This window comes from Ostreococcus tauri, assembly GCF_000214015.3.
Source record: "Ostreococcus tauri WGS project CAID00000000 data, contig chromosome 06, whole genome shotgun sequence".
Taxonomy (NCBI): domain Eukaryota; kingdom Viridiplantae; phylum Chlorophyta; class Mamiellophyceae; order Mamiellales; family Bathycoccaceae; genus Ostreococcus; species Ostreococcus tauri.
In genome coordinates, this window is record NC_014431.2 from 740,081 (window position 1) to 756,051 (window position 15,971).

General features: G+C 57.9%; 9 protein-coding genes across 9 annotated transcripts; 6 read left to right on the plus strand and 3 right to left on the minus strand.

The window, feature by feature from the left end:
* Positions 1-132: 132 nt before the first annotated feature.
* OT_ostta06g04340 (Proteasome assembly chaperone 2) lies at positions 133-2,667 on the plus strand (the record flags this gene model as incomplete). Its single annotated transcript, XM_003080033.1, has 1 exon — positions 133-2,667. The coding sequence occupies one exon, from the start codon at positions 133-135 to the stop codon at positions 2,665-2,667; it is 2,535 nt and encodes an 844-aa protein (XP_003080081.1).
* A 77-nt stretch (positions 2,668-2,744) lies between these two features.
* OT_ostta06g04345 (Rossmann-like alpha/beta/alpha sandwich fold) lies at positions 2,745-3,227 on the plus strand (the record flags this gene model as incomplete). The annotated part of the gene is made up of 1 exon (XM_022984116.1): positions 2,745-3,227. The coding sequence occupies one exon, from the start codon at positions 2,745-2,747 to the stop codon at positions 3,225-3,227; it is 483 nt and encodes a 160-aa protein (XP_022839309.1).
* An 86-nt stretch (positions 3,228-3,313) lies between these two features.
* On the plus strand, positions 3,314-4,195 carry OT_ostta06g04347 (Proteasome assembly chaperone 2; the record flags this gene model as incomplete). Its single annotated transcript, XM_003080034.2, has 1 exon — positions 3,314-4,195. One exon carries the CDS (start codon positions 3,314-3,316, stop codon positions 4,193-4,195), a length of 882 nt encoding a protein of 293 aa, XP_003080082.2.
* A 71-nt stretch (positions 4,196-4,266) lies between these two features.
* Positions 4,267-5,178, minus strand: OT_ostta06g04350 (NUDIX hydrolase domain-like; the record flags this gene model as incomplete). The annotated part of the gene is made up of 1 exon (XM_003080035.2): positions 4,267-5,178. One exon carries the CDS (start codon positions 5,176-5,178, stop codon positions 4,267-4,269), a length of 912 nt encoding a protein of 303 aa, XP_003080083.2.
* Positions 5,179-5,362: 184 nt separating this feature from the next.
* Positions 5,363-5,944, minus strand: OT_ostta06g04360 (unnamed product; the record flags this gene model as incomplete). Its single annotated transcript, XM_022984117.1, has 1 exon — positions 5,363-5,944. One exon carries the CDS (start codon positions 5,942-5,944, stop codon positions 5,363-5,365), a length of 582 nt encoding a protein of 193 aa, XP_022839310.1.
* Positions 5,945-6,242: 298 nt separating this feature from the next.
* Positions 6,243-7,373, plus strand: OT_ostta06g04370 (Two pore domain potassium channel domain; the record flags this gene model as incomplete). Its single annotated transcript, XM_022984118.1, has 1 exon — positions 6,243-7,373. The coding sequence occupies one exon, from the start codon at positions 6,243-6,245 to the stop codon at positions 7,371-7,373; it is 1,131 nt and encodes a 376-aa protein (XP_022839311.1).
* A 70-nt stretch (positions 7,374-7,443) lies between these two features.
* On the minus strand, positions 7,444-8,208 carry OT_ostta06g04380 (PMP-22/EMP/MP20/Claudin superfamily; the record flags this gene model as incomplete). Its single annotated transcript, XM_003080038.1, has 1 exon — positions 7,444-8,208. One exon carries the CDS (start codon positions 8,206-8,208, stop codon positions 7,444-7,446), a length of 765 nt encoding a protein of 254 aa, XP_003080086.1.
* Positions 8,209-8,496: 288 nt separating this feature from the next.
* OT_ostta06g04390 (WD40/YVTN repeat-like-containing domain) lies at positions 8,497-9,516 on the plus strand (the record flags this gene model as incomplete). The annotated part of the gene is made up of 1 exon (XM_003080039.2): positions 8,497-9,516. One exon carries the CDS (start codon positions 8,497-8,499, stop codon positions 9,514-9,516), a length of 1,020 nt encoding a protein of 339 aa, XP_003080087.2.
* A 144-nt stretch (positions 9,517-9,660) lies between these two features.
* OT_ostta06g04400 (Armadillo-type fold) lies at positions 9,661-15,947 on the plus strand (the record flags this gene model as incomplete). The annotated part of the gene is made up of 4 exons (XM_022984119.1): positions 9,661-11,576; positions 11,762-12,632; positions 12,830-13,582; positions 13,815-15,947. 4 exons carry the CDS (start codon positions 9,661-9,663, stop codon positions 15,945-15,947), a joined length of 5,673 nt encoding a protein of 1,890 aa, XP_022839312.1.
* Between the last annotated feature and the right edge of the window lie 24 nt (positions 15,948-15,971).

Genomic DNA, 15,971 nt, shown 5'->3' on the forward strand with positions numbered 1-15,971 from the left:
GCCATTCGTCGTCCGCACACGCCGACCGATCCGCCCGCGAACGCGCGCGCGCACCGACGCCGATCGACCCGCGTCTCCGTGCCGGCATCGCGCGCGAGAGCGCGGCGCGGCGCGAGAGTTTTCGCACGAAGGATGGCTCCCGCGCGCGCCTCGAACGGAACGACATCGTCTCGCGCGCGAGAGCTCCGTCGAACGTTCGATCTCTTGGCGCGCACCGAACCGTATTACGCGTGCGCGCGATGGCGTCGAGCGCCGTACGACGCGACGCCGTACGAAGGACTGGGAACGGGGGAGTACGTCCCGGGCGTGGGCGTGAGCGCGGCGGACGCGGAGACGTTGTTCGATCGATTGCGAACGTCGACCTCGGACGGGTGGACGGACGTCGTCGGTCACGCGGAGGACGCGAACGGTGGGGTGAAGCGGGAGGTGGACGAAGACGCGGGGAGCGGAGAGGTGAGCGTGGTGGGGAATCGCGTCGTGCGTAAGCCGGCGGCTCCCGTCACGTCGCGCGAGGCGCTCGGATCGCCCATGCGCTTGGGCGTCGACGTCGAAGAGCGGCCGCTGTGGGGGGTCGATTGCTACACGCGTGAGGCGATTTTGGCGAGCGTGGCGACCGCACCGGCGTTCGCGGGAGAGGATAGGCGCGACAAGCGCGTGGAGTTTTTTGTGAAACGGTTGTTACCGAAACTGCACACGCTCGGTGACGACGGATGGGACGCGGCCGTACTCGCCGAGCGCGTGCTCGAAGATGCAATCGCAGAGGGAGACGAGGACGCCGCGGCGGCTTCGCGGGCACTTCTGTGGGCGATTCACGAGCTTGACGACGCCGATGCGGAGAAGCGGGCGAATGAGTCGACGAAGAAGAAAGCTAAAAAGGCTAAAGGTGACACCTCAACGGCGGTTCAGACCGCGCAAGATGCGGTTTCAGAGGTAGAACTCGTTCCGAAGGAACATCGAGTGCAGTTCAGGATCCATCCGAAAGGCACTGGCGTCGTGTGCATCAATCCGAACGGCTTAAAGGCTGGGACACTCGTCAACTATTACATTGGCGAAATGTATCCGCCGTGGCAGTGGTACGAGCGTCAGGATGCCATCAAAAAGTCCTTTCCAAACATGAACCTTCCGTCTTTTTTCAACATCACGCTGGAGCGACCGGCGCATGACGAACGTGGGCGACACGTCATTTTTGTTGAGGCGATGCACAAAGGTAGTTTTGCGTCTCGACTCTCGCATTCGTGTGAACCGAACTGTCAGACGGTGACATTCACAAAGGATGGGAAACTAACGCTCGGAATGTTCACCGTCAGGGACATCGCGTACGGGGAAGAAATGACATGGGATTATAGCTGCATTACAGAGAGTGCGGAGGAGTATCGCACTGGATTTTGCCTCTGTTCTTCTCCAGGCTGCCGTGGGTCATTTCTCACATATGCTGGCAATGGCGCGTTTACGGCGATCGTTAACAAGAAGCATTCATTTTTACATCGCAATGCCATTTTATTCGTGGCGAGTACGACGCCACTGACTAAAGCAGAGAGCGAATCCTTGTACGTCGCAGGCATTCGCCAGTGCGCACTCGAGAAGTGCCCTGATTGGGTCGTTAAATGGGCGGCACTGACTCTGCAGTACATCAAGCTGGAGGAAAAAGAGTTACCCGACGTGTTGATGAAACTACCTGTGACAGAATACGGTCGGTACGATGAGATTGGAGCGAAGTACGAAGCCGCGGGTGTGGCCTCAACGAGAATTACGAATCTCGTCGTGACGCTAGATAAGATTCGTTACGTACTGAATAGACCCGGGCAGCGAAGAGATTCGTTCTTCCGAGCACTCAGCGACGATGAGGTCATAGACCACCTGTGGAGTGGTGAGGCCAGCGTGTTCCGCCGTTTCATAATCACTATGGTGAACTCTGGAGGAGATAAGCGCAACGAAGCGAGATCGGCAAGCATGTCAACGGCAGCTATGTTTGAGAAGACTTGGACCGATACGCGTGTCGCTTCGGCATTGAAGGCGATCAAGAAGTCAGTGAACGTGGTTGAACGACCCGAGACCGCCGAACAAGCGCGGGCTCGGTTACTTCAAGTGCGTGCAGCGTTGGAGCACGCTGGGGATAAAGCTTTTCACGCGCAAGCGAGAGATTTGCTGTGGTTGCACGCCAACACGCTGCACTACTTCACGATCGAAAAGTTCGACCTGGTATTATCACCGCCGGTAAACATTGATGACATGAAGAGTCAGATATCGTGTGAGATGCGCACAAAGCTTCCGAACGCTGTGAAAGGGAATCGCGACAAGCTGCTGCAAAAGAAGTATGGGCCGCTATACGTGTGGGGACAGCTCGTGACGTGGTACAAGCAGACAGTTTACGCTCCCGATGCGTCTTTGAGCGCCGATCGACGCGGCTCGTTGTCACTTCCCGATCCCGAGAGTTGCTATAGCGCGGTGCCGACAAAGTACACATCAAGTGAGCGGCGGAGCCTGATTAAACTCATGCGATCAAACATCCACGCCATGTGGCCGACGACAATGTCATGGAGCTTTAAGAACCCAACCAAGGTTTACGGCTCTCCAATGTTTGACGAGGCACTTCGTGAGACGTTTCCAAAGGAGTATGCAAGTGGTGCATCTTTTCAAACCTTGCTGGGCGAGTTCGAGCGATCATGATTCGTCTCTCTATTTGTAATACAAACAGCGACGTCGAAGACGATGACGCTTCACTTCTCGCAGTAACAACGTTCTATATGACGCACGAATCCGCCTCGAGACGAGTACTCATCTGCATCGACGGTTCTTCAATGGAAATTACGAGTTTAGTCGACGTGACGTTGAATCTAGTCGTCCAACCCGGTACCACGGTGTTCCTGGTCAGAGTGCAGACAGAAACGAGAGGCGAGAGAGCGCACTCCTACGACGACGTCCTCCTGCGCGCGGCGTCCAAAGTTTGCCGCGAGAAGAAAGTGGAAACGGTCGAAACTCTGATCCAGACCGACAATGACGCGAACGTTTCGAAACTGCTACTCGAAAAAGCGGATGAAATATCCCCGTTCATCGTCGTCGTTGGACGGAATGAACTCCGAGCGAACTCCGTCGGGGTGAGCGCGACGCTTTTGAGATCACGGCACTCCGTGCTCGCGTGTAACTTCGCCCCTCGGGTCGTGTTGAACAGTGATTTGGCGAAGCGAGCGCTGCTGCGAGCCGAGAGCGCTTCCGAGTCGTGGCCGTGAGAGCGTTTGTTACGATGTTCCACTTCTTCGACGAAGAAGCGCACCTCGGACAGACAGACTTGTCCGCACTTATCGACGCACGAACGATGACGACCTACGCCGCGTACGGCGCGGAGATTGCCCTTAAACGCGCGCTTGAGTGCGACGTCGTCGTCGTCGCCGTGCCCGGAACGTGTGGAAACGTCGGTCAACTCGCGTGCGACGTCTTGGCGGCGACGTACAACCTCGCGCGCGTCGGCGCCGTCGATTTTGAGCACCTCCCCCCGGTGTGCGGGCGCGACGCGCTGTACGACGATCTCAGTCGAGGATCGAGCGCAAGTGGGATGCTGGCGAGCGCGTGCGAGATATACTGCGGGACGATCCCGGATGAGGACGTGACTTCGACCTCTGGACGCGAGCGATCGGCGTGCGTGGTGCAAATACGAAGCGACGCGCACGTCGGCGCGCGGCGAGCGTTCTGCGACGAGCTCGCGAAGTTCGTCGCGGGCTCGTTCACCAAGGCGACGAGAATTGTGATGTGCTCAAGTCTACCATCAACAGTCGCGGAGTCGGCGGAGCAAATAGGTGGGACAAAGTGGAGACGATGTCGAGGCAACGACGCGTTCAACACGGCGTGCGACGCAATCGAACTTGTCGATCTAGAGATGAACGTTCGACCGAGCGAAGAGGAGATGTCTACGTCGGTGAATCCACACTGGGCGCTCATGGACGCGCTCGACGCGGTGGACGGCGAAAAGCGCGTCGGTTGCGTGCTCGCCATTTGCAGCGAGGGCGAGAACACCGTGGACGGATGCGGGATGGCGCACGCAGTGGCGAAGGTGTGCGGAATCAAAGTTTCCCGGCCTACGGAGGAAGATGTCAAGCGTGCAAGATCGAGCGGCTCCGCTTACGACTCATACATGGGGCCATGGCGAGTGCCTCGATCATGGAATAGGCTCGATAAGCACAGGCACGATGTGTACGGGTGACGCGTCGAGATACACGCAAGAAAATGATTGAATTACAGATTCTAATATCGTCCGTTACCTGAGACCGACCGTCAAGCGTTCCCGACTCTCAACGACTGCACGAGCTTTACGTATCCGGGCTCGTCGGGTGTAATGAAACCGTGCCGCACGGCGAAGTCGATTATCACCAAGCAGCAGTTTTCCTTGAAGTCTTCCGTCGTCGCCATGATTTCTAAAACTTCGGAGATTTTGTAGCGCGTGAAGCTCTCCACCTCGCCGTCGTCTGGCGTGGGGACGAAATCAACGGGAAGCTCCAAATCATAGCAGAACAACACGTCGCGCTTGCAACAGCCCTTGTAATTCATCGTGTAACTGACGAGTCCGACCGCCTTGGCGTTTCGCGCGAGCGACTCCGGAACGCTCGCCTCCTCGGCGCACTCCTTAATCACGCACTCATACGGGGGCATCCCGTCCGGGAGACCGCCAGCGACGAGATGGTCCAACTTTGACGGGAACGTCTGCTTATTCTTCGCCCGCTTCCCGACCCAGAGTTCCTTCTCTCCATCTGGTAGCGTTACGAAGCCGTTGACGTGGACCCCGTATGCTCGAACGCCCAAGAGAGACGCCGCCGCGCGCTCTATCCGAAACAGAGGAGGCACGCCGTACCCCATAGTGACTGGGAAAATCTCATCACGCCAACCCGTGATCACCCCCTGATCGCGCAATTTCTCCAGTCCCGGCATGATCGCTTCGCTCCGCTTGTCTGCGGTGTCCAGCGACGACACGAACGTCACCGCGCCGTTCGAGTCCCTCCTCAACGTCTCCGACCCGCACGCCTTCTCGAGGTCTTCCGCGAACCAGGGCTGAAGCACGCCCACGGGTTGACCGTCGACGATGAAAGGGACATATTTCGCGTAATTCAACGCCGTCATCTCGTTGCATGCGTCCACGCGCGGCTGCAGACGCTCCGCCATTGACGGCGCGCTCGAGGTCGAGGACGCCATCGCTCGCGTCCCTCTCGAGAGAATACCGCGAGTAAGAACGCCGTACGTCGAGCGCGGGCGATGCGTGAGCGATGTCGTCGCGCTCGACGCGAACGCGCGCGCGCTCGAGATTGACATCGACCGCGCGTCGCGGTGTGACTCCGCGCGGCGATCGACTCGCGACGCGGCGGACGTTCGAAAACGCTCACCTTCGCGCCATGGCGCCACCGAGAAACATCTTCAACACCGGAGATACAATCGCGGTGACCACGCGTTCGCTCGCCGTCGCGCACAGGAGCGTCCACGCCACCGCGCTCACCGCGCCCGGCTCCGCCTCTGCAAGCGGCGCCTTCAACCACTTCCCGAGCGGAAACACAAACTCTCTCGGCAATCGAAACATCTCAATCTCCCGCATTCCGATCGCGAACGCGACTCCCAGCGCCGCTTTCGCCATCTTCGTCCAGTGCGCCGCTCTCGCGGCGTTTCTCGCCGTTCCGCTTCGTCTCCGCTCGAGTTGTTTCAACTTTCCCCGCACCCGTTCCAATCGTCGCTCTCGCACCGTCGTCGCCGCCTCCGACCCCACCGCGCCCGCCTCCGTGGCCCCAGACCGCGCCAACGATCGCGTCGACCGCGCGATCTCTCGCTGTAACGCGAACACCGGCTCGAGGTCGAACGTCACCGTCACCAAGAGCTTGAAACAATCGAGAAGAAGAAACGCGATGAAGACGACGAGCGGCGACGCCACCGCGCGCGCGACGCCCGACGACGGCGACGCGTCGGACGACATGTTCGATGCCCGCGCGAGCTCGCGCGCGCGCGTCGATCGGTGACGACGGTGGCTCGACGACGTTGGCACTGGCATCGAGCGTGACATAGGACGACAGTGCGTGACGACGCCGCGCGACGACGCCGCGCGACGGGAGACGCGCGACGGGAGACGCGACGCGGAAGAACGCGAGGCGAACGGGTGAACGCGCGCGCGCGAGGTCGAGGGCGAGCGAACGGGACGACGTCGAGGCGACGACGCGTCGACGCGACGACGCGATCGGTAGGGTGTTGTGAGCGACGGACGACGGACGGTGACGATGTCGGCGCCGAAACGACCGGGACGACGCCCGGAGGAGCCCGGGACGTACGGGACGATGGCGCGAGACGAGGAGTCGGGATTGGGGACGGCGTGGAAGACGAACGATCCCCCGGCGGCGCCGCCGGCGAAACCGAAGAGAGCCGAGCGGGCGAGCGGACGGACGAAGAGACCGCCCCCACCGAGCGGGACGCCGAGAAAGCGACCGTGGAAGATCGCGATGGAATTCCTGTATAATAATCTGTGGATCGTGTACGTGGTGTACGTCGTCGGGTCGCTGTCTATTTTGCACGGCTTGAAGGATGAGCCCGATTTTGATAACTTTCTGGACGCGTGGTACTTTGTCGCCATCACCGTCACCACGGTTGGGTACGGCGACAAGAGCCCGAAGACGGACGACGGTAAGATCGCGGTGATGATCTTCATCGTCACTGGCGTCGCTGTCGCGGGTATTTTTATGTCCAAAGTGACGGATTGGATTTTAGAGGCGCAAGAGCGCGCGCTCCACGCGATGACGGCTCGGAAGGAGGCGGAGATGTCCATCGACATGGCGAAGATTAAAGCCAACGTCGGGGCGAGCGTGGACGAGAGTGAAATCCAAGCGGCTCGTGAGCGCAAAAAGCAAGAGGCGCGGCGACGCAAGGTATCGCTCTCGCCGAGGATGAGAGCGGTTCTCATGGTGGTTGGCGTCATCTTCGTCGGCGCGGTGGCGATGCACATGATAGAGGACATCACCTTCTTGGACGGATGCTACTGGTCCATAGTCACGAGCACAACCGTTGGATACGGTGACATTACGCCGAAAACGGAAGCTGGAAAAGCTTTCGCGTCCGCCTACGCTTTGATCACCATCGGCGTCATGGCGTGGGCCATCGGACAAATCGTCTCCGGAACAGTCGAGGGCAAGGCTGAGCAAGATTCACACGTGAATAACTTCAAGCTCACCCCGCAGTGGCTCGCCGAGCAAGGGGGGGACAAAGGTTACGTTGACAAGTTTGATTTCGCCAGGGCTATGTTAATCGCCGTCGGGAAACTGGAGGCGAGCGACTTTGACTCTGTAGCCGCGCGCTTCAAAGAGCTCGACGTCAACGGCGACGGATCGCTCGACGCGAAAGATTTGATGGGCGAATAAACCCGTCGTCGACATAGTCCGTCTCCTTTTTTTCTCTCGTTCATTTGCAGCACAGCATCTGGCTTGTAACTTATCGCTCTGCGTTGTCCGATCGGTCCATTCGCTCGGCAAACCGCGCTCGAGAAGCCGCATCCCAGTCTCGAATGGAACACGCGAGCATCAACGTATGCGTCGCCGCACACGCGAGAAACATCCAAAAACCCCAACCAAGCCAGTCAGTAAACACAGCGTTGCCGTTTTTAACGTAAGCGGGCGTATTTTTGCGTATATCTCTCACGAGTGTGGCGTAAACAACGCACGCGGCGACGGCGCACACCCACGCGAGAATTGAGTACGAGACACTGGACGCCGTGGCAAAACCACCTTTGGACACTCGTCGACGACGAAGAAAGTAAAAGACCAACACCGTGAGCTCAAGGATCGATGCAAAGATGAATCCGATAGCCGCCGCTCGCGTACCAGTGATCGAAGGCCAGTAATTTGTTTCGTACACGTCCCCGTACAACGCTTCCGCGCCGACGCACTCGGGAGGAAACTGGTCCAGACCGTGGATGCCTCTGAACGAGCGCTCGACCTCGCGCCACCACCGAGCGATGCTCGATCGATCTCTTACGGGTGACGATGACGCGTAGTGCGCGCACGCGCGCCACAGACCGGCTCGCGCGACGCCCGGGAACATCGTACCCGGCGCGCGCGGTTCTAACCAGTGCTCTGAAACCGTCGCCACGACGGCGAATCCGAGCACTAAGACGCGGACGAGGACGACGCGACCGAACGCCCGAGCTCGAAACCAACGCGCCCAGTCGTCCACGGCGGCGTGGTCCTCGCGCGGCATCCCGATCGTCGCGCGGCGTCGTCTGAGACCAACCGTCACCGAGACTCTAAAAGTCTGTTCGTGTCCCGAGCGACACTTTTCGTCATGCTCGTCGTCGCCTCGCGCGCGCGCGCGTCCGGCGACGACGAAGGATTCGTCGCGATCGCGCGTGGGGTCGATCGTCCGTCGCAAACCGCGGTATCGAGCGAACGCGGGACGATTTGTAGCCTCGACGAGCGCGCACCGCGCACCGCATTCACGGTGAAACACTCGAGCGCGACGCGCGAGGACGCGGTCGAGGTGAACGCGATGACGTTCACGAGCGACCACGCGTTGTTCTACGCCCTGGGCTCGCGCGTGGTCGAGGCGGACGCGCGCATGGCGAGTGACTCGAGGGTGGTGGATGCGAACGCGCCGCTGGGCGGTTGGGCTGTGCGGGTTTTTGAAAGTAACGCGGACGTCGTGAACGGGCTAGACGTCGACGTGAGCGGACGATGCTTAGCGGCGTGCGATGATTCGGGTGAAATTGTGGTGTACGACGCGCGGACGGGTGCGGTGGTGAAGCGGTTGCGAGGGCACGACGGGTGCGCTACGGCGGTTGCGTTTCGGCGCAAGCGCGGAGCGGAGAGCGAGCTCCTCACCACGGCGACAGATTGTCGCGCCATGAAGTGGGATCACAGAGCCAAGACGGTGCCCGTGCGAACGTGGGACGCGAGGTCCGTTCGAAGCGCGCGCGATCACGATCGCGCGCACTCTGGCGCTGCGGATGAATCGAGCGACGACGGAGGCCAGCGCATGTTTAATCCGCCGATGTTGCACTCCGTGAGCGCGTTTGAGGGCGAGACTTGCGCCGAGAACGCCCCCGGCGCGAGGCGCGTCGCGTGCGCGGCGTGTGGTGATGGCACGATCATGGTTTTTGACGCCGATCTCAAGGCTGTTGCGTCGTCGTCGGGCAAGAAATTATCGAGTGCATCCTCGAAGGCTCCAGGCGGAGCGTTTCGCGACGGACGAGCCGAATGCGTCCGCCTCGGAGAAGACGGCGTTGGTGGGCACGCCAATGCGGCCACGTGCGCTGGTTTCGTACCTTGGCTCCCTCGCGGTGACATTATCGTTTCCGGAGGCGCCGATAGACGACTCATCGCGTGGAACTGGGTCAGCGTGAGCACGCCCGGCGATTTCGTCGACGACCCCAGTGCGCGCGCCTCCGGCGTCGTCGCCGATCTCCCGCTCAATCGCAAGATTAACGATCTCGCGTTCGTCCGGGACTCGCGTCGCATCGTCGTCGTCGATACCGGCCCCAAGGTCACCTTTATCGACTTTACCGAGTGATTCTGACGGCGACTCCGACTTGTCGCTCAGACTTCGTACACGTCGGGGAACTTCAGAGCCCCACTCTCGGTCCTTCGCGTCGTCGTTCGTCGCCTCGCCGCGAACGACGACCGGTCGCCCCGCGAGGGCGAACACGTAGCGTCCATGCCGCCCGGTCGCGCCCGAGATCATCGCGTGACGACGAGCGACGACGCGAATTCGTCGTCCAAAAAAGCGAAAAAGTCGAGTGGCGGCGGCTCGAACGAAACGAACGTCGTTCGTGCGTCCGCGACAGGCGACGGCGACGGCGCGGACGCGTCGATGGGCACGGGACGAGAGGTGGCGATGGACGTCGCGTGCGCGAGCGAGCGAGCGGCGCTGGAGGCGACGCTCGATCCAGCGACGCAGCGCAGAGAACACGGACGGGCAAGGAAAACGCTCAACGCCTCGATCGGCGTCGCGACGCGCACTGCGGATGAATTCGCTAGACGCGCGCTCGAGTCGGCGCGGGAGGCGACGACGAGTGGGCGGACGTCGACAGAGGTGTTGACGGCGACGACGGTTTCGGCTCGTGTGTTCGCGGCGGCGCCGCGTTTGGAATTCGAGGCGAGGTGCATCGAGAAGATGAGGACAGAAGATGTTTTAGAGTTGGCAATCGCGCGTGGATTCGACCTGGTGACGCAGGAGGCGCGAGAGGGGATGAGGACGACGCCCGCGGACGCAGACGTTTTGGCTGAGAGTGCAGCATTGGCGTACACGCTGACAAAACGAGTAGACAACATCAACGCCTTGACGGCGATGTTATCTGCATTGTTTCGGTACTTGACGCTCGAGCGCGCGCCGTCAAGGGACGCCGCTGTCACGGCAGGCGTCACCCTAGCATTGGCACGAGCGAACGACGGCGACGTTCTCCAGGCGTTTGAGGACATTTTTTTCGATCACGACTCGTCGATTGCCGCGATCAGTGGTGCAACCGTGATGAAAACGAAAAATGTGGAGTGTTCCAATGAAATTCTTTCGAGTTTCGGCGCTCTCGCGCTGCTTCGTGGCTTCGCTGTCATCGTCGAACCTGAAGCGCTCACGAATCACCGGCGGGGTGCGTTTATTTTCGATAATGTATTACCGCGGTTGTGTTCCTTGATCGAAAGCGCTGGCGACGTACATTACAGATATCACGCCGTGTCATGCCTGCGTGCGGTTTTAGAGAAGGTCAAGGATGCCATGATGGGTGGTTCGTCGGTCGTGCCGCATGATGCCTTTGAACGCGTCGCGTCAACCATTTCCTCACTCTGGGAAGACAGCCTCACACAAACCGTCCGAGAAGGACAGACGTGTTTCCGTCTCTTACTCGACATCGCTCCATCGGTGCGCGGCGACGCTGAAACGCATGACATCGACTACGTGGATCGTATAGTGGAGCGAACAATGCAAAGACCAGTTGAGCAAAAGAGTAAGTACCTCGCGCTGCAGGTTCTTGTTGAGAAAGTGGGCGCCAGAAGGATACTAGCTGCCGAGCCGAACGTACTGGCGAACACTCTAGGTGCTATGCGTCAGACAGCCATCTCGAGCGCGGCCTCTACCGCGCTCGACGATTTGTCCGCCGTGTACTTGAAAGAGCTCGCATCGGTTGACAAGTGGCGTCAATGGTGGCTACCCATCGTGAAGGAAAGCATTTTGGTCGACGATAGAGCGACTGTGGTGACATACGTCTTGCCCATATTCATTAAAAGAGATATTGAATCGATTTTCGATCTGACAAAGTGTCTTGTTGACGAAGCGAACGAGAAGAAGAACGATATACGGTTGTGTTCGGCGGTAGTGTCTGTGCTCAAGGTGGCGCGAAGTCTGCAACTGGTGGATCCCGATCACATCGTTGTCATCAGGGCCGGTAAGAACGATCGAGAGTACGCGGTAGAGCAGAACGTGATTGAGCGAGCGATGGTGTGCGCTGATAAGAGCACTCGTCTGGACGTACTCGAATGGCTCTGCCTTGAAGGACGCAAAGGACAGGCAACCGTCGCTCTGCCTGGAGAGTATGAACTTGAGCTCTTGCAGCGCATGATCGCTTCCAACCTCAAAGGGTGCGTAGCGACACACGACATCGGAGATCATCACGCAAAGCTCCATGACGATTCTTTCACCTTAAGGCGCTGACATCTATGAGGCATCCTTAACCTCCTACTCATTCCGAGAGCTTTGCTTATGACTTGGCCCGTGTATCGCGCTGGATTATGACTAACTTTTTTTCGTGTATTTCGTACAACAGTGAGACCGTGGCGTTTCGTAACGCTCTCGTCACGTCTGTTTCGAAGGTATTCGCCAGAATATGGGTCGGCGTGAATCATGTCGGTCAGAAGTTGCGCCGACGGGGCGAGGCAGCTCTGAAGAACGGTGCTCAGAAGGTTGGAGAAGTCGACGCACTGAAAGCACACGTCCAAAAAGCGCAACGAGCGCACGTGTTCATGTCAGATATAGTTCGAGTATTGTTCTCAAACTTATATCCCGGCGCACCGTATGAGCGGCGCTGCACCGCGCTCGAGCTGCTCAACTCTGTCGTGGAATCATGGAAGTCGTATGGTGATATCTCGGGCAGAAACAACGATCTCATCATCGCGAAGCAACTACTGAGCTCTCCATACTCCGTGTTCATGCAAGACGAGGCTTATACGAGCTTGCTCATGGGTGCACTCGTCGATAGTTGGGAAAAGATGCGCATGACGGCGTTCAAACTGTTGCGACGGCACGCATCGCCTCTTGCCGGTATTGAAACGCCAGAGAAGCTGGCGAAGCAACTTGAGTGGGCTTTGGAGCTTCTGCACTCGCCTCGCGTGAGAGAAAGTGGCGCAGCTGCCCTCATGATTCGTTTGCTCATTCATAAGTACATCTTCGAATTGAACTGGAACATTGAGCTGAGTCCACACGTTCGCGTCGCGCAGGGACATCAGGGAGAGAATCGAGACAGCACTAATCTTCAAGTGCTCAAGATGCTGTGTGATTTGCTCGAACAAGACATTTATGCCGCCGAGCAAGATATCATCGAGGGATGCCGACGTTGCCTGGCGCACGGCGCCATTCTTCTTGCGAAGTACACGCTCTGTGATCTCAATTTTAAAGGTGACACGCGCGAACACACACAGGTGAGTCCTCGATCGCGCGCGTCGAACGATTACACGAAGGGCGATGAAGAAAACCAGGCTCCCTCTACTGATATCGGTGAGGACAACGGTCGGCTGAATCGAACAATTAACTACCCTGGCCAGGACCGAGCCCTTCGAATTATTCATCTTATTTATCATTCTCGCCATGTTCAAGGAACTCACATTTTTTCTCTCAGGATGCCATGAATCGTATGATGACTCTCATGGAACGAGCCACCCACATGGCGTTAGACTTCATCAGCCAGCCCGATGCGTTGGGCGCGACCGCAGAAGAGGTCATCCTCCAATCAGACGACCAATCCAATATTAACGACGATATGGAGGAATTGCTTGATCTCGCTCCCAAGGCGCAAATCATAACCACCGCGTGCTGGCTAACGGTGAAGGAGATAAGTCTACTCACTGGGGAGGTGATGAGTGCACCAGACACAGCGGATCTCTTCTCCTTTGACGTCGTGAAAGCAGTCGGTGAACGTCTCATCAGCGTGCTTTTCACTGTTAAACACACTGGTGTGTTAGCGAGAACGCGCATCGGTCTGACGGCGCTTTGCGCTTGTTTGATGCGAAACAGCTCGAACGCGCTAAAGGCGTTACCTGAAACCTGGTTGAACGGGCTCTTTGACCAGTTGAATCGTCCGGAACAGGGTATTCGCGATCGTGTGCGCCGTTCTGCGGGCTTACCGTATGCTTTCATGGCAATCCTTCTCGCTGAACCAAAAGGTCAACCTAGGGTGGCTCTCGAAAGCGCGTTGCCGAAACTACTCGACATAGCGTGTGGTGAGACAAGTACGTCGGATATTCCTCGTGTACATGCGTTCAATGTGGTTCGAGTCATCTTTGCAGATAAAGATCTGAGCGTAGACACAACTACGCACGCGTCGCGTGGAGTACAAGTGTGCATCGATGCATTTTCATCGCAGACGTGGGAGGTAAGTTTGAGCTTGTGTTTCGCGCACGCAAATAAGGCTGGTGGTATCGTTGCCTGCGCTTGAGCTCCGCGATGGGGCGCATGGCTTGTTCCCCAGCAACATCAAAAGAGACTTGGTGACAGGTGCTCATGCTTACCAGCGAGCATACGATCACTAGGACTCGACACGCGATGGCGCTCAGTATTTTCTTGTGCGAGTTCCGATTACTAATACCTGCTTTTTTCCTTTATAGATCAAAAATGCCGCAACACTTGCTTACTCGTCGCTTCTGACCAAGGTGTGCGGATACATTAACACGGTGACGCGACAGCGAATGTTCACCTCAGACGGTCGTCACGAAGTTAAACTTGCAGACTTCGCGCGACGATATCCCACCTTGATGGGTCACTTGCTTCGAGAGCTGGAAGTAGCGACGGCAACGCTGCACTTGCCGACAGCTGTGGACGTGCACCCCAGCTTGTACCCGATATTGGCGTTATTTTCTCGGTTGAGACCAAGTCTAGAGCGAGACTTACACTCGAGTGGAGATAAATTCATCGCTACTATACGTCGATGCGTGTCCGGAAAGTATCTCGCGGTGCGGACGATGGCGGCACGTGCGCTCGTACCACTTTTATCTTCCACGCGTCTGTGCGAGTATATAGAAGATATTCTTGAACTAAGGTCACTCGTTGCCCCTGGTCTTAACGCAGTACATGGTGCGTTATTATGCGTTCTAGAGATTATCAATGAAGTTCGAAGCTCGACGTACGCTGAAGATGTGTGTTGGTCTGACTTTGTCGACGGCGTGTCCAGACGACTGATCTCTTTCGCTGGAATCGCCGTGACATCTCGATCTCCGTTGATATCCGCGACGTGGCTAAGATGTGCTGAAGCGACGTTATCCGTGGCAAACTCATGCCAGAAATGCTCGCGAACCGGATGTGCCTGTGCCGGTAGCGCGAGCTTTGAGCAAATCGGCGGATTGACACGAATGATATGGCAGTGCTCCGCGCCCGTTCTCTCTTCAAGGGCTGCTGGACACCCAGGTTCTTCTGAGTGGAACAAGGCAGCTGCAGGCGTGCGCGTTCGACTCGCAGTTGGTTACGACTCTTGGTCTGTCCCTCTCAACGCTCACATTCGCGCGCTTCTGGACACAGGCGACGTGGATGTTGCTCTTCACGATACGTTATCACAAGATCTGGCGTATGAATATCGCGCTGAGGCATACAAAGTGATGTTCAAGATGCCTCATGATGACAGCATCTCGCATATGACAATGAGGAAGCTACGGCAAGCAGCGGCTGCAAACTTATCGTCGGAAACTCGGCACAGCTGCGCTCGTCGTACTTTACAATGTATCGATTTGTGGTCGAGTTTGTGCGATGTAGGAGACGCAGATGATGAGCGAGCTGTCTGGCGTGCCGTTCGAGAGGTGGCGTTCGAGGACGTAAATGAACGCGTTCGATCAGAGGGGTTGCGTTGCCTGGCACGTCTTTGCAAACGACGTCTCGCGGTTGACGCGGACGAAATAATAAACACGTCCGGCGAGCTGGACCAGTTTGTCCGCACAATTTTTGTCGGTTCTACTCCATCTATGTCCGATGAAACTCGGTGCTCGGCAGTGGACGCGCTGGCTCGCAGTGAGCTGTTGTGCCATCTTACTTCATCAACCGTTAGAGACGACCGGGCGGGAGAGCTCGCTTTATTAACCTGGAAGTGCGCGTTGGCTCTCATTCAAGACGAAGACGCGGACATTCGAACCAAAGCCGCGAGAGCGGTCTCATGTGCGTTGCCGCCTTCGGCGCCACATGCGCACACAGCAGTAATCATCAGCCATGTGTTCTCTCACATGCACGCTGAGTTCGGTCGATTCGACGCGTTCAGGAAGTATATCATCGAAATCGCCGCCGGTGAGGCGTACGATGAGCCTCGTTTCGCTACGTTGATCGCGAACGCTACCACCGTTCGCCGTCTCTTCGACAAGGAGGCGGACAATCCTTATGCGGAGCCTTTGGAAATGGCGTACTCGGCGGCATCACAAATTGAAAATGACTTCGACGCTCAGACCGCTTCTCACGCGCTCGAGCGCGTTCTAGGAACGCTCGATTGCATGAAGAGCGCGTTGCGATCGTCCCCGAGTGCGAGCGACGCTTGGGTCGGAGGAATCACCAATCATGAGACGTGTTTCGTTCCGATCGCCAATGCTCTCATCGGCGCGCGGGCACTGGGCGCACGAGCGATGCAGAAACCGGACGATGAAAACAGTCTGATGGAGAGAATAGCGCAAACTACGAGAGAGTTATACGAGCTGGCGCCTGCCGTGCGAGCCATTTTCCCGGATGATCGGAAAGTTCCCCAGAGCGGGCATCGTACGACGTCGTGAGATGGACACTGATTAGTACTAACA